Raw genomic sequence first — 26,962 nt, 5'->3', positions numbered from 1 at the left:
CTATTGACAGAGAACACACATTACCCTCGTAAATCGTTACTTTCAAGGACTTAATAGCTGTCTGTGTTCGCAGGCAGGAGGGGAGCCCCAAACCCCCCTGACAGTACAACTAAGCAGTGACGTCGTTGTGGGCTTAAGACCTGCTCTAACCATACCTCAAGTCAATGGGAGCCCTTCTGGTGCTTCCCAGCAGTGACAGGTGAGGTGACAGGCAGCCTGCATTAGGAGCAGTAGCACCAACATCCTAAACAAGCAGAACAATAGTATGAAAACATCACTCTCTCATCTGAGACAGCAGACTGCACACTAATTCTGCTCCTTTCCTACAGACCACAGCAGTGAGTTACCTCTAATCCCTTTGAACAGCCTGTGACCAACTCGGTCCCTGCTACAGATGCACAAGTTAGCATCTTCAGGTAATTTTTCTCATGAAGACTTCAGAAAACAGCCAACAAGGCACCGCAATGCAGGAATTTTCCAAGATAGTTTAAACAAAACATAACATTCTTGGATCGTTTATCTGTACCACACTTTGGCTTGTTCAACCCAGCATGCAGTCATTTCTGCTGCTTGACTACTACTAAATTTTCACCACCTCTTGCTTATTTAAAAGACATAGGAGGAACAACACAGAAATCAAAACTACCACATAGTTAGGTTTTCAATTATAATGACTATTCTTGTACCCTTTCAAGAGCATTCTAGTTTCTTTTTAAATATGTCAGCTGAACTACCAATGTTCCTTAGTTAGATATTTTTGCCTTTTACAGCTCTAAAACAAACACAGGCCTCCTTCTCAGCGCAGGACACAGATTTTCACTGGGAATATGTAAACTTCCAACCAGTCATTTTGTAATAAACTTAGATTTTTAAAACACCTTCCTGCTTTTCAGTTAACTGTGCAGTCATTGGGGAGAGGAACATTGTTATACATATAGGTACAGTAGAACTTGGCCTGCAGCAAATGCAGTCCAACTTTTTACTTTACCGCTCCTGGCTGAAAATATTGCTTTGCTATTTAGCTGGAGGAGTGGAAGTAAAGCATTTTTAGCTGGTTATGTTTGCTTGCTTCTATGCAATATCATTACCTAAAAAAGGTTCTTCTGTACTTAAAAAGACAGGCATTTACTTAAAAAGACTAGTGTACTTTCCCTCTTTCATTGATGCTAACAGCTCCTAACCCAGACTTCTCAGATTCATAAGGTCAGTCTTACACTTGTTGCTCCATGCACAGAGGCAGTCCAAACTAAGCCTAGGGAAAAGCATGTAAGGGGAAACTTGCCTTCTCCTCTTGTTCAGCACATCATGTCACATCATCAGACAGCTCACGTGCAACCTGCACTTTTCACAGATTCTCGTCAGCAATCCCTAAACTATCTCATTACCTGGATGGTTGCAACCATAGAATGCTTGTCATCTTTTCTGTTTCCTTTCTACATCTACACTCATCACAGTACTTCTAGCATTGACTGCTCAACCGGCCCTCATCTACACGCCTGTTAGAAAAGATTCAATTCCTGGATCTCACATCTAAGTAGTGCCCCTCCTTCTTCCAAACCAATCCCTGCTCCCTCGGTAATGGCCTCATAACGGACACCTGCCAGATCAGCCAGCTCCGCCTTCATGGACCCCCTTTAAAATGCCCCCCAGGGGCCCTGTACCAAAGTCAACTGATCAAGAAAATGGGGGGAGTCTCTCTGTATGGAACCACTGCTGCCTTTTCCTTAGGACAGGTACTGTAAGTCTCCAGCACTACTCCCTATTGAGCTGGAACGGGTTCCAGCAGATCTTGCTAGATGGGTCCGGTTTTGGCGGTCTTTTTGCAGGGTCTTGCTGTGCTGCTCTCGCGCCCCCGGCACCCTCCAACCGCCACCGCACACGCCGCCGCGAGCTCCCGAGCCGCGCCCAGCCCCAACGGTAACGGCAGCGGCCGCCCCGGGCTCGGCACGCGCGCCCAGCCCCAACGGTGACGGCAGCGGCCGCCCCGGGCTCGGCACGCGCGCCCAGCCCCAACGGTRACGGCAGCGGCCGCCCCGGGCTCGGCACGCGCGCCCAGCCCCAACGGTRACGGCAGCGGCCGCCCCGGGCTCGGCACGCGCGCCCAGCCCCAACGGTRACGGCAGCGGCCGCCCCGGGCTCGGCACGCGCGCCCAGCCCCAACGGTGACGGCAGCGGCCGCCCCGGGCTCGGCACGCGCGCCCAGCTCGCTCCGCCTCCCCCGTCCTCTCCGGCGGGGGCCCGCGCGGCGCATGCGTGCCGCGCTGCCTCCCCCGTGCGGCGCTGGTGACCGTTGTGGCCGTTGGCCCCGCGCGGCGGCGGCAGGTGAGCGGGGCCGCGGCAGCCTTGGCGGGGCGGAGGGCGCCCGTCAGCAGCAGCGGCCACGGGGGGCCGGCGGTGCCGGCAGGGCACGGGGCGGCGCGGGAGGGGCGCGCGTGGGGCGGCAGCAGCGGGACGGGCGGCGCAAGCCCCGCTCCCCGTGGGGCTTCCCCTCGGGCCCCGCTCTTGCCTCACCGCTTCCCCCGGCCCCGGGAGCTCCTGCGGCGGCGTCACGCCGGGCTGCGGGGGCTGCCCCCGGGGTCCCCTGTGCCCGCACCCCTTCCCCTGAGCTCCTAGATCTCTTGCGTATATTGATAACTTCCTAACGTATAGGAGAGAAGTCAGCACCTTGGGGAGCCCTGCACTGCCTTCATGCCTCGCTTGCAAGCCGGTGCCCGATGAGCGCTTGGCTGCTCAAGCAGGCAGCGCATTGCATGCGGTTTTGGGCTTCGCATGTGTTTATGTAACTTACCCTTCCACCTCCCTTTCGCCCGCCTGCCCCAAAGCATTTAATGAGGAGAGTGTTTGGGATTATTTCCTTTAACTTGGTATGCTGTCAAGTTGCTTGCCTTCCCTCCATTGCTTCCCTCTGTGTATTGGTCCCTCCCAACAGCTCTTCTCTTACCCTCAAATGAAATGCTGAAGGTAGGTGTCTATTTTAAAATAAGCTCTGAGTACCCCCCAGCATGGCCCTTAGAATAGAGAAGATGATGGTCCATACATTCTTATTGCACCCTAGTTAGCCAGCCTGGGAAATCTGCAAAGGTTACCAGGTGGATTAAGCTCACTGGAGTTGTAAATGTTTCCTAACTCAAACATTCCTCAAAGAAGCTGTTTCAGAGAATGAAGGGCGATGTCTGAGACATGAAAAGAGACAACAGATGCTTAACTTCAATTTATTTAAGGCGAAAAATTCACACAGCAGTGAATTTTTCCACTAACAGGAGTAGAACTGTAGAGCAAATTGGAATTAAGACGTACTAGCCTCTTGTCAGAACATGGACATTCCTTTCTGTGAGATGCTGTACTAGAGCCCTACAGCTGTGGGAACATGAGTTGCTGTAGGATTCAAGCACACTTACGAGGGGACATAAATTGACTTAATTTTAAGGCTGCATATGATGAACTAGTCTGTAACAGCAACTCAGTCTTGCAGAGTGCAGCCCAAGCAGTTTTTGCTGGTTGACTGTTGACAACTGATTAGTTAAAATCAGTGAAGCTTCAATTACCCCAAGACAATTGATTTTACTAAAATACAGTGCAAGATACTATCTGCAGAGGGGAAGACATTAGGAATTCCTAGCCTTCACTTCTTTGTCACGTAAATGAGAATTTGAAATGCCACCACTCCACTAGTTCCTTTCTTTATTGCCTGCTTGAGCTTTCTTCCTGCTTTGACAGCTTCTAACTTTTCATTTCCACTCAGGCCAGTTCCTTACTGGTTTGTGGGATGAGTCAGTTAAAATCAAGGTCTGCAAAGCAAAATTCAGGTATTTCACAAGCCACACAGGGCCCCTTGCTTACAAAACTAGTTTTGTTTTTCTGTAGTAATTTTATGCCTTTTGTGGTAATGAGAAGTCATCATGGATTATTCATAAGGAGATCAAGCTGTGTCAGATGCATGTGAAGCCATTGGGCTGAGGCTTCAGAATCAGTTTAGGCTGATTTCCCCTGTAAACTGTGTACAGACCCTTATGTTGGAAGCGCTTCTTTTTATATGCTAAATACCTGTGTTAGTGTGCAAGCAGGTTATCTGCATTGTACTCATGCCTGGCTTGTTTATAAATTGTTAGTGGCTCCATATGGAGTTCACTTGCCTGGCATGTATTTTTTCTAGCTGGCCATTGATCTGCAACAATAACCCTAATCACTCTAGTCATAACAGAAGACATGAGAATTGTGTGATTGCTGCTAGTGATGGGCAGCAGTGTGGAATACTGTCAGGCAGTGTTTCCGTGGGCAAATAGATGTTATAGTGATAATTCCCTTAATCAATAAAGGTAGTTTAGGAAAAATTGGTTTTGCCTCAATTTATACTTAGGAGGAAGGGATGGTCTAAACATGGCTGTAGAGACCATGACACTACTGTCATTTTTAATTTCACCATCCCAGAGAAGGCAGTGACAACTCTGCTTGGCAAAGGACTGTGTTCCTGCCAGTGCTGAATACTGGTGCAAAATCATGTTGCACTTAGTGCTTTATCAATATTTCTTCTATGTTCTCCTTATCCAATGTTCTCAAGACTTCCTTGGATGAATAAAGAAATCAAAACAAACGCATTCTGTAGCTCTGTCAGACAGTTTCTTTAATCACTCTCCTAGATATTCTGGATTTGGTTCTGAACAGGTGAACAAAAGAATATCAAGCATAGATGAGTACTGGTATGTTAGGGATCTTTTTAAAGCAAGATTGAATAAAATTTTCAAGCAGTCATCTGTAAATGTTGCTAGTAGTTGTTCTGCATGGAGCTGGGGTTCAACCTCAGCAGAACTTTGTTCATCTTACTCAGATCAAAAAAAAGAAAAATCACAGACTAGCATAAAGGTATTTTGATGCAGAATTAATTCCAAAATGAAATTTTATCTGATGATACCTGCTGTGCTCTAGAAAAGACTTTTTCTTCCCTTAGTTTTTTCTTGGAGAATTAAAATAAAAATCTTTATACACTGTGTCTACAGCATTCATACAGGTTTAGTTATATAAGTATATGGAAGACCTTTGGTGGTGCCAAAGGGAAGAAAGCTTTATTCTTACCCAAGTTGCTGTTTTTAACTTAGCCATGTGATACAGAGGACAAAAATACCATGTCAGCTTTTCTTACAGAGAGCCTCTAAGTCTTGAAAGAATCTAGACATTTTATAACAATATTCTTTAAGCTATATTTTTCTACTTTAAAAAAAATCCCAATTTTTTGAACATGAAGCTTCCTAAACTCCAGTGATGGAATTGGTAAATAAAGCAGAGAAAAGCACTGAGTTTTTGCTTGAGAAGTTTGTTCATTAATCCTGACTTTTGTTGTGGTTTTCTTGCTTCCTTGTGCAGTCTGAATCAGAACAGTGACCAGCTGCTTCTGCAGTCCTTGCCAAAGCTGCTGCCTGGCTGCAGTTCGTATTGCAGCTGTCTCCTGCTCTTCCTGCTTTTCCCACTTGGTCACTTGACCTCTGCCAACTGCTCTGCCTCAAATGTTGTTGTTGGAAATCAGAATATCAGCCAAAAGGGAGACCAGCTCTGTTAGCTGCATCGAACTAGAAGGATTCTGCCTAATCTTGTGGTCCACCAGCTGTACCACATAACTCCATGCAGAGACTCATCATACCCCCTATTAATTTTGCACATGTAAACATATATACTTTTACATATATACCTTTTGTATTGGAGCCACTTGTAAAATGTTCCGCAGCTAATGTCTAGAACATGTGTTCTAGTGTTTCAGTGGGAAATTATGTTGATGGCTCTGTTGAACAAAAACATAAGAAGTTAGGCTGAGCAGTTCATAGCTCTGAGCTGCTCACAGTGCAACAGCTGTTTCTTCCCTTACCCTTAGATAGGGTAATTCCATTCTTCGGTTCTTGTTTTCCTGTAGTACAGAAGGCCAAGTTTGAGTCTCCTTGATTTAACAGGCCTTTTTGTTTTCCTGGCCAGCTGAACTGTCCTTCTGTGCACAGGTTAGTGTTAGTTTTGTCTGTCTTGTAGGTGGGTAACAAAAGCTATGCATAGTATTGCAGGCCACACTTGGCCTATGTCTTGATGTAGAATTTTGCCTCCCTTGGGGGCTTTGTTACAGTGGCTCATAATAATCAGCACTGAATTTACTAATGCTATAAAAAAAACTCTCCATCAGAACATTTCCTTGTTCAGATGGTTATGTAAGTCGTTAGTTTTGCTTCCCTTTGTATCTGAAATATATCCCTCTTTGCTTGAATTGTTTCACAAATTTGTGACACAGGGGAATTTGAATTTCATAATAAAATGAACATAGTGATATTCATGCCCAGCTGTCTAATAACTAATTGCTTGAATATTGGGAAATTATAAGAAGCATAATACTTAATCAGATTCAAGACTTCAGAAATTGTTTCAATTGGGGATGACTTGGCTGAAATCTGAATCAAAATCTGTTAATTTGAAGACATGACTGTTACCTGAATGAAAGCAGATTGAACATAACATTCCTGTGGTCTGACCTAGAATCTCTGAATCTGTGTGTTGTGGTTTTTTTTTTTTTTTTTTTTTTTAAATAAGGACAAATATGTAGAATAGGGTAACTCGATTCTTTTTCGGGGGCAAGGGAAACCAGAACTGAGAACTGGAATTAAAACTTAAGCAGTTTAGCTAGCTGCAGTCTGGGAAGGCTGAAGCCATTAATACCTCTAAATGTTTGTGGCTTGTACAGCAGAATGGCTGTTAAACAAATGATGGCAACCTGTAAACAGTTTTTTTCATAAGCCAGATATTCCTTTATATAACATTGAGTGACTGTCTACAAGAAAAATAGCAAATTATCGTAGGAATGGGGCTCTCAGTTGACATAGTTTGTTTGAGGTAGTATTTTAACTGCATTAGGATGTGACTCTGAGATGCATTAGCATTGTGCAAAGATTCAAGGACTTAATTAACAAGATAAAAAGGAAGCAAATCTTGATGACCGTCTTGCATATCTAGAAATGAAAGACAGCTACTAATTTTTAGGCAGTGCTAATATTTAGGCTAGTTGGCCAGTGGTGTTACGTTGTTGATAGTTAGAATACCTGCAAGTGGGCTTTCTATCTCAGTTCAGGAAAACTTGGTACATATTTAACATAATATCATAACATAAACACTAATCCCCCTGCAATGCTTTAGGAAGCGGTGAACAAGTATTTCTACGTAACTGCACAGCTTCGAGCTTGAACTTTTTGGCCCTTTCCCTATGTTTTCCCTTGAAGGCTGTGCAATGACAAGATAATTCCACTTCAAGCTAGGAGGAGGAGTTGGTTTGATGAAGCATACTGACTGACTTAAGATATGCATGCCCCTCAGGTGTTTATAGTTTAATAAACTGATTAAAGCATTCAATTCTGTTTAAAATCTGAGAAGTTAAGGGCCTACAGCCAGTCATTCAAATCAACTCAAATGTGTATTTTCTGCAAACAAAGCAAATGTTCATTCCACGTGCCTGGGTCCTGATAAGCTGTATTGTACACTTTAATATATATTCTTAATATTGTGGTTTACGTCTTGTAATATAACTTCCGTTTATGCTTCATGCTACTGGTGCATCATTTTGATAAGACATACACTTAATAGAAAGGTAGGTGCAATAGCAGCTCTTGATGAAGTTAATTACAAGAGCAAAATCAGTATAGACAGTGATCTAGATGTCCTTAAAAGTTAACTTTACCTCTACTGTTTTCTATAGCAGATGTTGATTTGTTCAAAAACTAAATCTGTGAGCTGCTGTAGATAGGAGAAGTGGAGGATTTGTGGTAAGAATATGCAAAGGAACTGGAGGAGCAAGATGCATCACAGAAATAAGATGCTGCTCAGTTGGTTACTTAAGAATCCGGGGCTTGTGCTGCTGTTTTTAAAGGAATATCCAGTGTAGTTCAAATTATAGCAACCTGCTCTTAGGTGGCTCGCCTAATATAGTATAGTTTTGGGAAGTGGTGTGTGCAGTTGCAATTAAAGCATTAGGATAAAATTAGCACATATACTAGGTGGAAAGATCTCATAACTTCGGAGCATTGGCAGTCAGCGGTGAGATGGCCTCAAAGCAACAGTAAAAACCCCCTAAGTGCCCTTCTTTAAGGGGTGGTTAAGTAAGTACCAATCATAAAGTCCAAAATAAGCAAGGGTTTCCTAGAGATGCTCTATCTTACCTGTGAATGAATCATACATGGTGGCTTTCAAAGCTACTGTACAGTATTACCATGTTTGTCTCTTCAACTTCTTTGTTGTCTCTGAAGCACTGTGGTGGCCTCCTCTCTCCCAAGTAGAGACTTCATTGAAGGATGCCTTAATCGAAGGTGAAGACACTAGTTGTGAACAATTAATTTGAAGATACAGAAAGAGAACACTCAATTACCTATTTTCTTCTAAGAAACTAAGAACAACTGAATTTCTTCTAAGAAACTATTTATTATCACTATATACTATTTTGTCAAGTGTGTTGTATAATCAATTTTCAGCAAAGAAGGTAGAAATTGTGATCAAAAACCTCTGTAAATACCCTTTAATCTGTAATATTTTTAAGTTAATTTTTCAAAGAAATAACATGTTCATATGGATATCTCTTAAAGACACTTACTTAAAGATTTGTAAAGAGTCCAGACACATCTCATCTCACTTAGACCTGCCTGGCCCAGCATAACCAGCAGTCCTGGAGCCACACAGTATTTGGAGCTGGCAACAATGTTCTGAGCTGAAGCAGGAGCAAATATGACCACTAGGACTGGCTTCTTGCTTGGTTTCCAGTGTTTTAAATCTCAGTAAAAGGAAGGGATGTGGATACTTGAAAAGCATTAGAGAAGAAAATTCTGTTTCCAAATAAATGACTTGACTATCTGTTTTAGAAGAATTTTTTATTATGTCAATCACTCTACTGCCTCCAACATCATAGACTGTAAGCAGAAATAATTGAATTACAGGCATGATCAGCTCTTGGGGCAGAATGATAAACAGCTGCATAGTAAATTAACCAGAAACAATAAAACCTAAGTTAGCCAATAAAACAAGGAAATACACTAGCAAATATTTTTTGCTTTGAAGAGGCTTTTCAAGTTTCAAGGCTTTACAAATGTCTTCTCCTCTACTGCTATCTAACACAACGCCAGCTTGTAAATTGAATTAATAACTAAGCTTTCAAACAGTATTTCAGTTTTCCTCGTGGACTTCCCAAATTTGGCTGTCATTTTAAGAAGTACTGTATTCAGTAGTATTCTTCAAAAAATGTGTATGTTGAGCCCAAATTTCATTAACTTGATGGAATAAATGTTTTGAAGGGGTTTAGGCATATAAAGCTCAAATGTGCTACTGCACTTGAATAACACTGCTCTTCCTCTGCTGCTTAACTTCTATCTGTAAATCCAAGGTGGACTTTAGACTTTAAGTAAAATTTACAGAGCAGGAGGAGTGACATACATGGTAGTTACAAGGGGACCAAACGCTTGCTGCGGTTGGGTGGTATCCCTTGTCTGCCTTGCAGCCCTGTATGAGATGTAATATCAGTAAGTGAGACTCCTGTAGTCAATTATAATATATTTAAGGTGTCTACCTTAAATATCAATCAGTTCAATTAAAAAGCTGTTTGCATAAAAGGACGTCACTCATTTCAAAGCTTTTCTGTAATTACAAATTCCAGTGCTCTTAGTTTTTGTTTAAAAGCATTAGAATGTATTTGAAGACTATGCATATGATTGTTATTCATGGATCTCTATTCCCCTTCCACCCCCTGTTCTCCAAAGTAAGATTAGAGGTAGCGTTTAGAGTTTGTAAACTTGAATTAGGAACACCTAATAGTTTTAATTCGCATTTAATTTAATATTGTAAACAAGAAAATGAACTTAACTGCATTTTTGGATTGACTCCTGATGGGCTGGATTTTGTCTCGCCAGGAGTATTTGGAGATTCATGCTGTGAAAGAAGAAACAGCCCATGGCTTCAGAATCCATGGTCCCAGAGCAGGCCAAACAGCCTCTGATAAAAGGAAAAAGGCGGCAGCAGCAGCAAACCAAGTCTTCTAACAGCGACGGTGAAGATGAAATATTTGTATTTGAAGCAAATGAGGCTTGGAAAGATTTTCACAGCTCTCTTCTTCACTTCTTTGAAGCTGGAGAGCTCTGCGATGTTACACTGAAGGTGACATAAATTGTCTTGTTTTCCCCATCCAAACTATTGTGTTTTACAAACAAGTGTGCTGGTAGTAGCTGAAATTTGGTGGTTGGGGGGGGGTTAGAAACCATAGAATAGCAACTGGATCAGCAGCATCTCTAGGTTTGATCTCTATGTTTTTTTTTCCCTCAGTTACAAAGCTCACAGATAAAATATAAACATTCTAAGTGACTGACAATCCAAAAGAGAAGGGAAAGAAGGGACATGGCTTTGACTCCTCTGACTTGCCTTGTATTAAAGCAAGATTTTAGGGTTATTCAGTATATTTTTGTCAGAACTCCATGGACATCTAGTTCTTCATATCCTATTTCCTTTCATATATTTTCATCCTAAATTTCTCCCTATTTCTGCATTCTGACCTTTCAGAGATACAGAATTCTCAAAATCCCCTCCCAATCGTTACATTCTACAGCTGATGAAAGAATAAAGCAAAAAGAGGAAACCTGCTTGTGGTATTCATTTGCCAGGGTGCTTTGATGCATTCTTTGTAATTCAGCTCTATATTATTCTTAGATCTTACATATTTTTATATATTCTTATTATGTCCTGACCAGAAGGAACTTACCTTACATCTGTAACAGTGCCTGGAAATAGTAAGTGTGCTTTGCTGCTCATGCTACAGGAGATGGTTACGTAAGAGAAAGAGGTCAAGTGTAGTTCCAGTACCCCAAAGAGATGACAAAGGCCCCCGGAGGAAGTTGCTTCCTTGCAACCTTCCTGTTAGATACCGAACAAGGAAAACCCTTCACAGAAGTGAGATGCACGTCATGTCCTACAGGCTTCTTAAGTCAGTGCTTTTCAGAACCTGGTAACAATATACTGAACTTGAATTGTCTGGAGGGCTTGCTTCTCCTTGCAGCTTTCAAGCTTTCTCAGTGTTTTCAGAATAATTCCTTCTGGACTGAACTTCTTGCCTTATGGCCTAAACTATGATATTGAGCAATTTTGACAGCGCCCCTGTCAGAACTGATTATTCCTTTATCAAGATATCAAAAAGTTAGTTAAAACTAAGCAGATGTGGGGAAAATAGCATAGCTGCTTACTTCAAAAGACATATTGGATTTAAGAGGGGTATGAGAGGCTCCATGGAAATCTGTAAATGTCAAGAAGGGCCGAGTAGCTCCATTATATAGCAGAACAATCGCTAAGAGCTGCGCAAATGAGGACTGTTAATAACTGCAGGATTAACGCTGTCACATTAATAAACTCTGAGAGTGCAGGAAGAAAACTAATTTGCTCTGCAGAGTCCAGACTGGAAATTTCACCCACAGTACTGCTCCTAAGGAGGGAGGAGAGGGGCGGATGGATGACAGCTTTCTTTTTTCCCCCACATATTTTTTTTCTTCTTTATTTCAAGTAAGAATTGTTCTTTCTGGAATAATCAAGTGACTTCACAGTAAAACTTGCATCTTCTCTCTTTTCATCAGTACATTCTTGCTTTCTGTATTGAACTTGCTATTCACAAAGTGGGCTACACTTGGGTTGATAATACAATAGTTCCAAGGCAAGAGTCCTTTGAGTGGCACTTATGTAAATTCAAACAGAGCTTAGACCACAGCCCTCCCACTTATCTTATGTAATATATTTTCCTTTTGTAATCATAAGTCAGCCCACTACACCGTTTTGATCTAAAAAGGAACATGTAATTTCAGTCTGTCAAGGCAATTCATCTCACAGTTGCCCTTTATGTTACTGAAGACCAAAAAATGATGGAGGCCAGAAGAAAGCATTTTTGTAACAAAAACAAGTATTAGTGGCTGGACCATGCCTTAAAAAGGAGACTGGAAGACTAGAACTGATTAGTTTTAATATTATGAAAAACTTCAATAATTTATGCATTAGGAATTTCCTCTTTAATTTTCTTTTTGCATTTTACCTTATGGCATATTCACCTGGTAGCAGAATTGCTTCAAGAGAGAAGTTTTTTTTACGTTAATAGCTTGGAGGGGTTTTGCTTGACAGAAAGCAAGTGCACATGTTAGGCAAACAGCTAATTCTGCACGGTTGCTTACCTTTTTTAGTGTGATTCAGTGGTGGATTTACACTGCAGCAAATGTCTGGCTGATTATAAAGCCATGCATAAAGGAAAAACTGTGTCCTGACTGTCTAGCGACATATGTTGTGCCAAAGCTCAGTTTTAAGCCTTGCTTTGCTATTTCCTAATCTCAGTATAAACTTTGCCTCTTCACTGTAATTAGTTCCTGACAGCTGGTAGGACACTTTGTAAGTAATTAAGTTGCAGGCATTATTATAAGATGATTTTTGAGCAAGAAAAATGGAAGTTTTATAGCTTCTTTTCATGAATAAGCCAACTACTAGTTTTCTGATATTAGATGTGCATTCATTGAGCAGTTCCCTTTGTCCTACCTTACAAATCTTTAAAAAAATATATTTTGAGCCTAAATAGTGGTTCTGTAGCATCTCTCTGAGGTCTTAGGGACCCTTCTTACAGCTAGACCAAGTAAGGTCATAACTAACTTGTACCTTAAAAAAAAAAAGTATAGGTTACAAGAACAGACTGATTCACTGTTGCTATTGAATGGCAATTAATACAGAAGATAAAGCTCAGGCAATTTACAGATAATATAGCTACAGTTTTTTGAAATAAAAAAATTTGAAAGCATGCAAGGAGCTACTGCTTAATTGCAAAACACGGTCTTGTTACGTTATTTGCATGGCTGTCCTTAACAGAATCCTCCTTGGTGGCAAGGATTGTGTCCAGAAACATACACTGTAATGCTTCAAGGTGAGAAAGGAGGATTAAGGGTGCACTGTGACTGTCAAGTGAATAATACAGATCTTGAAGGCAGAATCCTCTTACAGGCTGTTTAAGCTTCTGATACCAATTTGAGATGCCTGCCAAAGTATAGATACCCAATGAAAGACTTAATCCAGCAACTCCTGTCTAGGGGGAAAAAGAAAACCTTCGGTTTGACAAGATAAAAGTTAAGCTGTATCCGTCCTAGATTTATTCACTGTTAGTCAAACCCCACTTAAAAGCATTTGTCAAACTTACTTTAATTTATCTTGACACAGTTAGCCTCTGGCTTAGCCCTGTGGCTCTGTCTTATGTGATAACATCTCAGCTCCTAACCCTTGGAGGCTGTGCATGTTATGCACAAGCCCCTCAGTCTCTTTTTGCTTTGCACTGAAGCGAGTGTTTCTAGCTAAGGTTTGGAAGCGGTCATGCAGTTGCTGTGAGAAACAGCAGTTTTGCCTAATAATCCAATTACCTTCAGCGACACAGTTTTGAAGCCTCTTCCTGGGTTATTCCTTATAGCTACCGGTGAAAAGCATGAGCTGCGTGTTCACTTTCCAACAGCACGTAGTTATTTGCTATCAGCCTGGGTGTCTAAAGTATTTACCCCTCAACTGATGCTCAAAGCAGGGCTCAGGCAGTGGTGGGAAGGTCCTGCACTGTCTAGTCGTATATGATACGGCTGCAGCACCGACATGGAGCGCTGATGAGATGCATAAAACGCTGAGGAGACTCTTAAGTTCACAGCCCTGTTTATTTGAGTTTTGAGATTACGGTGAGGAAGTAAAGACCCATCAGAACAAAACTACAGAGAACATGACTAGTTTCACCAGTGATCTATTCTCAAACCATGATGCTGTTAAAAGCAAGATACAGCTAAACCCTTCCACTGTGTACTTACCAGTAAACCAAAACACTTCACATGGGAACTAAATAGAGTTGAAACTGCATGGAAGGCTGAGCTGGACCCTTTCTAATAGGTTTTAAAATCCTTGGAGAGGCTTCCTTTAAATATATTCTGCATTTTTAAGTTATGTCTGTTTACAGCAAATAATTGAAGCTAATATGACCACAACTCTTACTGCGGAGAAGTTATTCAGTCCTGAATTTAAGGCAACACAGGTTTTAAATGTTAATGGTAAACTGTTTAGACAGCAGAATCTCCACAACTTTTTGTAGGTACTGTACAATTCTCAGTATTTAAGGTCCCTTCTAAAATATGGGTACATCTGCCAAAGGGGTATAAATACCTCACACAATAATCTGCACCATAATAGAGATACCATTTGGTTGATTTTTAAAATATATGGTCTTTCTAGTAGCTCTTTCTCAAGAGGGAGACTTACAGTCAAATTCTTCCATGTTTTTTTTTTCCTTTTTTGGAAAATTTGATTTTTTTCCTATGAATTCCAGTAAGGACTGCCTTATAAGCCTTGATGAATCATATCCTGACAAACTTTGGCATTCCTTTAAGTGAACTTATCCAGGTACTTTTGTTGGCATTTATGCGACATGTTTGATCAAAGAATCTCTCTTACAGGGTATATTTTTTTTCCTCGTATATTGCCTAACATTTAGAGAATTAATGTGCATGTTCTGAGTCTAAAACATTACCTGTAGCCTTGTATAGCCTGCAGCAACGGTATGCTGCAGAACACAAATATTCGCTTGGGAGATCAAGTGCATTTTTAAGATGTAATTCAAGTCTGTGAAATAAAACCATACAGAAAAGGAATCCGTCGCTTAGGTTTTGTAATAATCTAACATAGCTCTCCTGTGCTAATGCAGTATTATGTGTGAAAATGTGTAGAAAGCAAGACAGGCCAATTTACTGAGAGTGCCAATCGTGAGCTCCCATAGAAAAATGATTGTTTTTTCTTGGTAAATATTGCATCTAACAGCAGTGCTGAGCTGGTAAGACACTCAAGTGTAACGTTTACAGCACTGCTTATTTCAGTGAATTAATTCCTCTTTCTTTTTAGAGAATGCATTAAAAGCATTCAGTTTGAGAGGGTAAATGCCTTTTTAATGTCTTACTAATTTAAAAAGATGAAGTTCCTTCATTTGAGGAAACAGTGTGCCAATTCCCCATCTTGCACTTAAGATATTCAATTCAGACAGAATATTTTTTCCTTTGCTCTGGAGTTATGGGGTCCACTGCAAAATGCTGAAAAGCTATTCTGCTTTTGGCTCAAAAGAGATTTATTCTTTGCAGTCCAAGTGTAAATTCTTTCCATTGAATAACAGCTGTTGTGTACTGTTGCGTTGGCTGTATGCATTAGAGCATTGCATTGGTGATGGACTTGGCTTCTCTTTGAGAGCAATTCCTACAAGGCTTGCTTATAGCGGTGGAACATTTTCGGCGTCGGATCCTTTCCTCATCTTAGTTGCTCCAAATTGCAGGTGAACTTTAATACTGAAGAATCACTGTATTCGTTGCTTAAGCCATCATGCTTCATTTCAGTCAGAAGAAATATGTCAGGTTGTTTAAACCATGGTTGTTTTAAAGATTTAGAGGTTTAAATGTTTTAGAGCAAGTCAGTGTGTGTTTGTAGGCATAAAAAGTCCAAAATATTGTTAGCAAGGGCAGCTGACTTGAGTTTATTACTGTGGTTTCATAGCAATACATTAGGGCTCAACTTAAGCTGACTGACATTTTACCACAGGTTACTTAAGTCTTACTGAAAATCACACAACTATTGGATATCTTACCTGCATGTGAGGCTTGCTGGTACCACTTCTTCACTAGCACATCAGGGAAAGATCTGGGACAAGGCTCTATTTAATACATTTGTCATTAATCTTCTTTTTTAAAAAGACTGCTTCTATTAAAAGGAAGAAGAAGAAGAAGAAGAAGGGAAAAAAAAAAAAAAACCCAAACACCAACCAACCACAGTAAGATTTGTCTCCTGTTACAGCTGCACATTTAGTACAGAAATCCCTTTCTTGACTTTCTCAAAGAAAGAAAAAACCCTCAACGCTGTTTTGTTTTCCACATACTTAGCATGACTGTGGTTTATTCAGGAATAAAGATGGCTTTTTTAACACAGGCATGCTATAAAGAAATGGAACAAGTTTCACCCTCTCTCAATGCTTATCGCCAATAATTCAAATTCCACGGACTATAAGGACACCCAGAACTAACTGAAAAGGGAACCAACCTCAGGGTGAATACACTCTTTAGCTCAAGCTGTACCTGAAGGGCAACGTTTAGTAGTCTCTGTGCTTTTGTCTAAATGCTCTTATTGCTGTAGTTTTACAGCATTTTGCTTTACTTAATGGAATTATCAGTTCCTAAAACAACAGTGAGAATGCAGAGGTTTAAATTAAATATTCTAAGAGTCACTTGACATTTTTTCCCCTCTTAGAGTCTCTTTAGAAATGTAAAACAAATGACTGCATAGCAATCCCTTCTTGGCGGGGGGGTGGGAAGAATGAGTAAGTTAAAGATACCGACTTTCCACACTACAGCCTTCCCTGACTCTAGCAGACAAGTTAAAATTGAAATTAGCCTGGAATACACTGATATAACGCCAGAAATAGGGAGCAAACAGAGTTCATTTGTTGCAATAAAGCAGCTCACAGCTTATTAAGTCCAAAAAGTCCCACTTCAAGTTGACTGTCTTTTGTTTTGTAGCGTAAAGAAAATATTTAAAACATTTCAGTAAAACAGCCTTTTTTTTCCGCCCCCCCCCCAGGTTGGTTCAAAGCTTATCTCCTGCCACAAACTGGTGCTCGCTTGTGTTATACCTTATTTTAGAGCCATGTTCCTTTCAGAAATGGCTGAAGCCAAGCAGACGCTGATCGAGATCAAGGACTTTGACGGTGACGCCATCGAAGACCTGGTGAAGTTTGTCTACTCCTCCCGCCTTACGCTGACTGTCGATAACGTCCAGCCTCTCTTGTACGCCGCGTGCATTCTGCAGGTGGAGCTGGTAGCAAAAGCTTGCTGTGAGTACATGAAGCTCCACTTCCATCCCTCCAACTGCCTGGCGGTGAGGGCCTTCGCCGAGAGTCACAACCGCATCGACCTGATGGACATGGCCGATCAGTACGCGTGCGAGCACTTTGCCGAAGTGGTGGAGTGCGAGGACTTTGTGAGCGTGTCGCCCCAGCACCTCCATAAACTCTTGTCCTCCAGCGATCTGAACATAGAAAACGAGAAGCAAGTTTACAATGCTGCCATCAAGTGGCTTCTGGCCAACCCACAGCACCACGCTTTGTGGCTGGATGAAATACTTGCTCAGGTAGGGTAGACTGAGGCACGGGGCATGGCCCATCTCTGCTCGACTTCCCTACCACCTGTTTGAGTTATGTAGCTTTTATGAGGAAAGACATTGCTACCAGTTGGTGCCTCCCGTGTTGTTATGTAGCGGTTAATTAAGAGTGGAAGCAGGTTAGACCTGAATATCAGGCTCTATAAAGAGTACTCACTTGAGGCTAACGTGGAAGGAAAAGGTGGGAAGGGGGTTAGGAGGTAACAGAAAACTTTACCTGTGTCAGAGCAGAAACTTCCTAGATTTATATGCAGTGGAGAACAAAGCCGTCACTTCGCAGGTCTCGATACTGCAACAGCCTAAAATGCTAACTTCTTTTTGCTGGTAAGTTTTAGACTTAGCAAAGCCAAACTATTGAGGAGTTCTGTTACACAGCTAAGAAAGTGAAACACAAGAATGGGAAGATAGATCACCAAGTTGGCTTCTTCTATAGAATACTTGATGTCTATGTATGATTACCAGAAGACCAGGAGTCTGTACCTGATACAATGAGACCAAGACAAGTGGCCCATACCCCTTAATGCACACTAGACAAGTGATAACCTGCAGGTTCCACAAAATGAGTTCTCAGTTTAAACCTGGAGGCTCCTTAAGAGTCTGGTCTTTCTGAAAGCAATTCATAAATGAATCAAAAGGTCCTTCAGCTGACACTGTTTAAACATCCTTCAGAACCCTCTCCTGTCAAAATATTCTATACTTCAGTTACTCCAGTTCCTCACATACTGTTAATGGAAGCTTGAAAGTCAGTATGTAAAGTTTAATACGCAGTATATAAAGTATATAAAGCTTGAAATATGCACCAAGGAGCAGTTCCCATGCAGTATAACAGGTAATCTATATCTTAGCAGGAAGAAACACTCGTGCTGCTTCAGTTGTCACTACAGGATATATTTTGCTTCACAAAGTTCTGCGTTTGAGCACAATTCCTAACATTTGCATTATGTAACTACTAAGAAGCCCACTAACAGGATGATTTCGTTGTCATTTCTTGTATCAATTTTCAGTTTTCCTGAAAGCTCACAACGCTTCATTAACACACTGCCCAAAAGCTTCCGTTTCCTCTAGATCAGCATCAATTTGTTGTATGCTTGCACATGTCGTTTATCTACAACTAATAAAAATTAAGGGCAGTGTTCATTTGAGCTTTTCTTTAAAAGTAAGATTGATTGCTATTATCCCTTTATGTTAGGAGATAAAGATAACCAATTTATCCTATTCATGGAAATTAAGTTTGGAACAAAGCAATAAGAAAGTAAACCCTTGTATTAACTATGGGTTATTGGCCAGGCAGAAAAATGGAGCTTCTAGGGGCATTGGGCATTGTTGCTCCTTGAAAACCAGATTAGGATCCAGCTGTTAACACTCTAACCTACCCACAGTATAATCAGACTTGCGGGTTAAAAGTGGAGTCTGAATTTCTGTCAGCCTTGAGCTCTCAGTGAATCATGAACCTCATGAGGCTAGGGCTATAGGGTGATAGGTGATGCTTTGCATTGATCTAAAATGACTACGGGCCTAAGTAAAGAAAGAAACTGGTTTGGAGCAAGGCGGGCAAGAGGAGCAGAGTCTCCTGCTGACTAGAAGACTCCATTCTACTGCCTGGAGAAACTACTTTTTTTCAGGATTGCTGCTTAGCTAACTGGGACACTCCTTGACAGTGTTGGCCCAAGCCAAATATTACCAAATCAGGCAGTGCCACCTTTTGGCCTTCCTTTTGTCACCTCGATCCATTTGTACTTCATATCCCTCATGCTTTTTTTCCTCACAAAAGCAAGTGAAAGATGTGCAACAATTTGGAGATAGTTTTTCAGAGACCTACCTCATTTCAGACGTGCCTTGTCAATGCTGGTGTCTCATTCCATGTAGAACCTCACTGTTCCTAAGCACCCTGGGTCTTCTGGGGAAAGGATTTGGGAAAGTTATATTTAGAAACAAAAGTCAGTGACCAAACTGAAGGTTGTTAGTACAGCGCAAAAAAAAAAAAAAAAAAAAAAAAAAAATCACGATTACCCAATTTGAGTGAACTACACTGCATTAAACCTTTTCTCCAGGTATCCTGCAAGGCTGTCAGGCCAAATCCACACACGAGAGCGGTGTTACTGCCCAACCAGTACTTCCATCAAAGGTACCTAGCATGGCAGCTTTTACTTGCCACTCAAATACAATGAATTATTGTAACAGGAGTCCTCTTGGGCTGGCATAATCTGCTCATGCCAGTGTTACTCTTGAAGCAAAAGCTGCGAGTCACTGGAAATACAGTTGCTCTTTTTACTCAGGAGTGTGGGGCTGCTGCACGGCCCCAAGGTTGCAGGCTGATGCGTATCCGTCGCTGTTAATAGTTAGATGCAGTCAGTTTAGCCAGTCACTCCAACTGTGTTCATTTCTGTCAGGTACGACTGCCTCTGTTGCCCATTTGCTTCCTTATGGGTGTTGTGGCAAAGGAAGAGATTGTCAAGCAGAATCTAAAATGTAGGGATTTGCTGGATGAAGCAAGAAACTACCACCTTCACCTGAGCAGCAGGGCAGTGCCAGACTTTGAATACTCCATTCGCACAACACCAAGGAAGCAGACTGCTGGTAATTAAATGTGTGTCTGATTATCCAGTATTGAGTGGTGTGGAGAGAAAGGGCAGCTCCTCTGCTGAGGGTCAGTTAGCTCCCTATAAATGGTTGCTAATGACTTCTTGCACAACCGGATGAGCCCTTGTGGACCTCTGGCCATGAAGTTGTGCACTGCATTTTCTTAGCAGAACTTTAAAGTCTTTGTTTAGAACAATACTTATCAGCCGTGTCCGTATTCAAGCTAGAACTTTCAAGTACTTTAAAGTTATGGGCAGGTAGTATGCTTGAAATTATATGCTTGAATTATGCAGAAAATGGTCAACACTTGTTTTTGCCCTCCTATGAGAGGGCTGAGCTGTCCTTAAACTCTCTGGCTAACCAAAAGCAAGTGATGCGCTTAGGAGGGCAAACCTTGTTTGTTGGGTTTTTTTTTTTTTTTTTTTTTAACATTCAGTTATAAATAACAATATATTTATCTCCCTAAGAAAACAGCAAAAAAAGTATTTAATATATATGTTATTTTTGCAAGGACAGGGCTAGTTAATTGCCAGAACAGCATGCCAAACGAAAGCCAAAATGCAGGACGAGGGAAGCGTCCCTTGAAGGGGAACATGAGCTATCTCAAACCTTCCAGGCTTTGATCCACTCTGATATACAAATTGAATCCCCTGTTTTCCTCCTAGTTGCCTAGAAGCCTCTTTTGTCTCCTCCCTCCTCAGGTGTGTTATTCTGCGTCGGGGGGAGAGGTGGCTCCGGTGACCCGTTCCGCAGCATTGAATGTTACTCTATCAGTAAGAACAACTGGTTCTTCGGCCCCGAAATGAACAGCAGAAGACGACACGTGGGGGTCATCTCTGTGGGAGGTCAGTAACAAAGCAGCCGTGGGCACTTCTTGCCTCCTTTTGCTGGAATTGGTGCTTTTAAGAAAATCATCTGTGTTAGAATGGCTTAACTGGTGGATATCCTTCAATTTTGTACAGCTCCTTCCCTGTGAAGGGGTTAGTACCTTCTCAATAGTATGAGAATATGGTTATTGAAAAGACATCAATGTAGTATATAAGCCTGCTGTGAGTTGACTAGGTAATTTAACATTTATCTGTCCATCTTTAAAGAAATGTGGGTGTATAGGACAGTTACCCACAGTCTCTTAATAGTTTCTTTCAGAATTAAACACATAGGGGATTTTTTTTCTCTATTAGGCAAGTCACTAAGACCTTAATTCTTCTAAGAGGAGACCTACCTTTATTTTTGGGATTCCAGCTTCTGAAACCAGGTCCATGCAGTCGGGAGCAGCTAGCATCCATGACTCAGCTCTTCCTCATACATGATGGCCTTTGTGCTACAGCAGAACAAACATATTTTTTTCCCCTTCGTAGAAAACCTGGAGATTGATATATCCATACAAACGTCCCTAAACTGTCCTGAGCTGCAATAGCTAATAAGTTATACAAAGATTTCCTTTATACATGTTTTAACTCTCTGGTTGAGTACAGCATGTAAAAATTATGAAGCCAAACCTCTCAGAACTCGATGCTGAAGAATTTGAAACATTAATATTTACTTATTTCTTTATGTAAGCAGGGATATTATATACATAAAAACTGAAATGTTGCCAAACAATCTCTGTATCTCAATAATGTGTGTGCATTTCAGGTAAAGTCTATGCAGTAGGTGGGCACGATGGAAATGAACACTTGGGAAGCATGGAAGTATTTGATCCTCTCACAGACAAGTGGATGATGAAGGCCTCAATGAACACAAAGAGGTTCGTGTGTCAGGATCCAACACGAGACAAAAAACTTGATGCATTACCTATGGTTGATGCTGGAAATCATCCTCATGTCTATCTTGGGCCTTATTTGAGTTCCCAAACTCAGCTGTTATTAGGAGTGTCTTTTCTATTTTGCAATTTAATTGCTAGCACACTGTCTTACTAGCTGTAGAGCAAACAAATCTGCATCACCTATTGGCACCAACACTGAGTTTGAGTAACATACTAGCAATTTCATTGAAAAACTGCAGACTCTCCCTCTCTAAGGGGGGTTACCCCTCTGCCTGATACCAGTGCTTATATTTGTTCTTTGACTTCTTTTATTTTTGCCTCTGTTAATCTTATTTTTTTGTTAAGCCAGATAAAGGCATCTGAAACCGGTGTTGGGGGTGGGGTTTAAGAATGACCGAGGTCATTACCAGCAGCACATGCATAGCCAAATATTTGAGAAGGAACAGGATCACTTGAGCATCACTTTACACTTATAATACACTGCAAGGGTCACCTGTCCTGTCAAAACAGCATCGTTACCTTGGACGTCTTTAAATCAGACCCTAAGGTAGACTTTGTTTTCTTGCTCAGTCGACAGATCCTAACTCAATGTGGCTGCTATCACAACTGACCACAAAAGTGAAGATAAAACATGTTTTGACCGCTTACCGTTAACAGGAGCCAGTACACTCCATCTGTTAAGGCAGCTTAAGATGTCTTGGGATCTTGTCACAGTGCTGATATCTGGAGAAAGACTTTACCTCCTTCCAGCCTAAATAGCTGCAAAGTCACTCTCTAAGTAATAACACCAGAACATTTTTCCTAAATTGTTAAATTATCCATGTTATAATTTAGCTAGAAACTTAACGCTTACCTTCTCAACCATCTTTTACATAGTGGCATACAGTTCATTGTAGAGAACTGATGGTACTCTCATCCTGATACATTTCATAGATTCAATGCCAGCTATTGCAATACAAACTTAATAATAATAAACAGAATAAAAACAGAATAGGAAAAACTGCAATTAAATCTTCTTAGACATCAGGCTTCTAATATCCCATGTACACGTATGTCTTTTTAGCGCACACTAAGATCACCCATAGAAGGCTGATCACTGATCACAGCACATAAGTTAATGCAGTTAAAATCAGCAGGTTTATCTCCCTCAGATACAACAGGCAGGAGGTATAAAATTCAGGACTGAGGTAGAGGAATTTAACGCTCAAATAAGAGTCTTTGATCCCCTCCAGCCAAAACAGTGTCCCGTGGCATTTTACAAGTCCCTTAACTTTTATGCAGCCTAAAAAGATTCCAGTTGCAACCGTCCTCTTTGCTAATTTTGGCCTGCAAGATGAGCACAAAAGCAGCTGGAAAAGGTGAGGTGATGCAAAGGTAACACGAGAGTCCCCCCAAGAGTGTGTAAGAGAATCCACATAATGCTGCAGCCTTGCCGAGAGCCAGCGAGGGCTGAGCTCCTGTGCACTTAGCAGGCTTGGATCCCTCTTTAGTCTAAACTTGATGCACTTCTAGGTTTTCATTATTTTTTCCCATACTTTGAAGCCCTTGCCAGTCAGATAAAATTGCACTTCATGCATCTTTCCCACTCCCCTTAAGGATTCCCACTGACGTACTACTCATCCTATGGTTTCCTTAGGAGAGGAATCGCTCTCGCCTCCCTGGGCGGCCCGATTTACGCGATAGGAGGTCTGGATGACAACACGTGCTTCAGCGACGTGGAACGCTACGACATCGACTCCGACCGCTGGAGCAGCATAGCCCCCATGAACACCCCTCGAGGAGGCGTTGGTTCTGTAGCCCTCATGGTGAGTTACCGTCTTCTCCCGAGCCAGGGATGAACCCTGAGGGACCTACCTCTAGGAGGACTTCTTAAACTCATCTCACGAGGCAAGACTGTAAGGTTTTCAATCCAGTACAAGTGGTGGGTCTGATAATTTCTGGCCATCACAGTCCTATGGAACTGTACAAAAGATAAAGGTATTTAGAGCCTGCATCACTTTGAACTCTGCTCTCTGCTTTAACCTTATTTCAGAGACTAGGAACAAACTTGTCATCAAAGATGCCTTTAATTACACAATCATAAGAGGGGAGATAACAATGCTCCCTGTCTCACCCCAAAGACTGGTTCTTTATAGTTACTATTTTTAATATACTCTATCCATCACTAAGTTAATCCTTGTGTTGTCTTCTATGCTTTGCAAAGTATCTGGACCAGTATAGAACTTTTCCCCTTGCTTTACTGGAAACAGCAATGACAACCTGTTAAAATTGGTCTGTTGTCAGAATATTTAAAAATAAACACAACAGTCTGCATACACTGGGCAAGCGTTTCTCTAATTTTAAACATTCCCTATAAAAAGCTAGATCTATTTATCTATCTATATCTATATAAAACTTACATAGAAATCTTTCTCTGAATGGCTTTCTTTCAGAGCCATGTTTATGCTGTGGGTGGCAACGATGGGGTAGCATCTCTTTCCAGCGTGGAAAAATATGACCCTCATTTGGATAAGTGGATAGAAGTGAAAGAGATGGGTCAGCGAAGAGCTGGCAATGGTGTCAGCGAGCTCCACGGCTGCTTGTACGTCGTTGGTGAGTAGGAGCACGATGTTTTGTAGGCCATTTCACATGAGCATTGCAGTTGGCAATGGATTGTGGTTGCTAAGGCAAACAGCGAGACCCAATCTGCACTTTGTGTACTTGGATGGTAGAAGAAAGGAAGCACAACCAGGGCACACCTACAGGTATAATAGTGAGGAAATTAAAAAGAATTTAGTATTCCGCATTTCGGGAGGGCTGTACTGTCCAGAACAAGATGTCTACATGGAGAATCCTCAGGAGACCACTCACTAATCACTACTTTCCTTATTACGAACGTTCTCCATAGATCCACATACTTTAAAAGCATTCAGCTCTATTTTGAGCGTAAACATCTTTAGCTTTCTAGCAGAGTGATTACACTTCATGCACTGTCAACCCACATCCACTCTGTTGTGCTCCAACTGTGCGTGGCACTGACCGCTGCTCCTGAGGGAAGAAGCTAAGCCTGTCACGGTGGGGATCCTGGGGCCGCCCGGTGATGCACATGCTTGCTTTGTTACCAAGTTTGATATTCGATTGTACCTCCATAATTGCACTTTTAGGAACTTAAAAAAGCCCAACATCCTATAGAAACATAGGCCTGGACACCAGTCCAGTGCACAGAGGCAGGACCCAGATAATGTTCATCCTGGCTAGCAGCACCACTACGAGTGCCTACATACCAACGCGTGGTGCTTCTCTGCAGGTGGTTTCGATGACAACTCGCCGCTGAGCTCCGTGGAGCGGTTTGACCCGCGCAGTAACAGATGGGAGTACGTGGCAGAGCTGACGACGCCCAGGGGCGGAGTGGGCATAGCCACGCTGATGGGCAAAATCTTTGCCGTCGGAGGTCACAATGGCAACGCGTACCTGAACACAGTGGAAGCGTTTGATCCCATAGTGAACAGGTAATTTCACTTCTCTTTGGGCGTAAAACAGGGATATTTGCCTATTTGAAGGCACAGTGTAATGGCAGTGGCGTGCACGAGGAACCTAGGTATTGTTTCTTGCTGCTAATCAACTAATACTCACGACTTTAGGGATCTGGGAGTGCTGCTCATGCCACTGGCTTTTCCTTGTATTGAAGCATGGCATAAGTACGATTTTAAAAGATAAATGCTTTGTTGTCTGTGTTTCCTCCTTGTTACTAAGCATTCACTTACCTTTTGTCCTTCTTTTCCTGTCCCTCCCTTGTCTCTTTGCCTTCATTCAATGACAAGCCAAGTTTGTGTGGTTGTTCCAATCTAATTTTGCACTAAACTATCAGCTAACCAGAGTAAGAATAAGCCAGTGGGGTATGGCATGCTGTACACCGCATTTGTACAGCAGTGTGGCAGCCGTGAGAAAGAACTACTTCAAGCTGTTCATAAAGGACAAGAACTTACCTTTCTCTTTTTCCTTCGCTCTCATCTTCAGGTGGGAACTCGTCGGCTCTGTGTCGCACTGCAGGGCAGGGGCAGGAGTGGCCGTGTGCTCCTGTCTCAGCAGCCAGGTCCGTGATGTGGGTCAGGGATCCAGCAACGTCGTTGACTGCATGTGAACGCTGCCGTCTCCTCTCCAATCCAGAAGAGCAGCACCACGGAGGCACTGCACAGCTTTTTAAACACAGTGTTTTGTATGGTGGGTTATGAGAAACACAACGCATTTTCTTTGGGAAAATGTTCCTTACCGCCACAGTATGGTTTTGGTGGAGTTCTGATAAACGTGAGATAGAAAAGCCTTGAGAAAATGGAGCAGAAGCCTGTCTTTCCGGAGAAAATCCACCTCAGCCGTGCCTGCTCCATTTTTAAGAAGTTGGAATTTCAAAATCATTTCAAGCAGCTGTTGCAGGGAATCACTACTGAACTGTAAACCAGGCACTGGGGCAGGAGAGAGCAGTAGCTGGAGCTGCTGAGCCTTCCCAGCAGCCCTGCTAAGCGTTTACTGAAGGACTGGTGTGCCATGTACATGTAATTTATTTTCCAGAAATGCAGTCCTCAACATTTTCTAGTTCTAGAAGGGCCTTTCATGTTTTAGAAGGTAAAAAACATCCCCATTTCATACTGAGGTAACCACAGCAGAGAGGTCAGCTGCTTACCTCCCAGGGGACTGAGAGTCCCTGGCTGCTGCTGGCTGCAGTGCAACCGTTCCTGAGACTGAAGACAGTCAGTCCCAAGCTGTCATTTGTACTTTGTCACTTGTGGCAAAGCTGAAAAGATACCTGCCCTCTGTGTGGGACGTACCTGCTGCAATACTGGCCTTTTTGTCTTCAATAAAACGTATAGTAAAGACTCCCTCCAAAAGGTAAGTTTCTGTCGAGATCCTGTTCCTTAAGTATAATGGTAATAAAGTGCCACGTGCCCTACTTTTAGATAACCGTGTGACAAAGTGTGGAGGTTAGCGGCCTCCGAGCCTGCCGATTCCATTTATCCTATGAAGTAGCAACACATCAGAGAAGTTGCAGTATTCTGACGAAACAAAACACACCTTTAAATGCAACTCTTAGGAGCTTCCATGTCCAGTCTGAGTGCTTAGCAGCAATGCAGGGACAACAAGAAGGCTCAAGATGGAAAGAATGCATCCCCAAAACAATTGACCCTAAAACAAAGCACTGCAAACAAAACAATACTTCTTATAAAATTAAACCCCCCAAACTCAACATGAAACCCTGAACTCAAGAGCAAGTCCGGCTAGAAAGACTAGAGATAGCTGCATCACCTTGAACAAACCGAGACCTGACCCTTCTGTGACCAGTTTCACACCAGTTTCAACATTTTCCAAGTGGCTGGAGAGACCACAGAAAACTACTTTGCATTCAGTACCAGGAGGGCTGTGCCT

General features: G+C 42.0%; 1 protein-coding gene across 1 annotated transcript; it reads left to right on the top strand.

Moving 5' to 3' along the window:
• The first annotated feature begins 1,621 nt into the window (after positions 1-1,621).
• Positions 1,622-26,962, top strand: KLHL8 (kelch like family member 8). Its single transcript, XM_026041291.1, has 10 exons — positions 1,622-1,733; positions 9,909-10,152; positions 16,642-17,190; positions 19,611-19,797; positions 20,502-20,645; positions 21,436-21,547; positions 23,202-23,370; positions 23,998-24,157; positions 24,852-25,053; positions 25,562-26,962. The coding sequence occupies exons 2-10, from the start codon at positions 9,949-9,951 to the stop codon at positions 25,683-25,685; spliced, it is 1,851 nt and encodes a 616-aa protein (XP_025897076.1). The 5' UTR covers positions 1,622-1,733; positions 9,909-9,948; the 3' UTR covers positions 25,686-26,962.

This window comes from Nothoprocta perdicaria, unplaced genomic scaffold (assembly GCF_003342845.1).
Source record: "Nothoprocta perdicaria isolate Ctin4 unplaced genomic scaffold, notPer1 scaffold_281, whole genome shotgun sequence".
NCBI lineage: Eukaryota > Metazoa > Chordata > Aves > Tinamiformes > Tinamidae > Nothoprocta > Nothoprocta perdicaria.
The sequence above is the reverse complement of the archived record's forward strand: the minus strand, read 5'-3'. Positions and strand labels throughout refer to the sequence as shown.

Excerpts from the sequence above, each read along its gene's own strand:
- KLHL8 (XM_026041291.1), top strand. The coding sequence starts at position 9,949 with ATGGCTTCAGAATCCATGGTCCCAGAGCAGGCCAAACAGCCTCTGATA. Across the intron at positions 10,153-16,641 it reads TCTGCGATGTTACACTGAAG|GTTGGTTCAAAGCTTATCTC; the intron begins GTGACATAAATT and ends CCCCCCCCCCAG. Across the intron at positions 17,191-19,610 it reads TGGATGAAATACTTGCTCAG|GTACGACTGCCTCTGTTGCC; the intron begins GTAGGGTAGACT and ends CATTTCTGTCAG.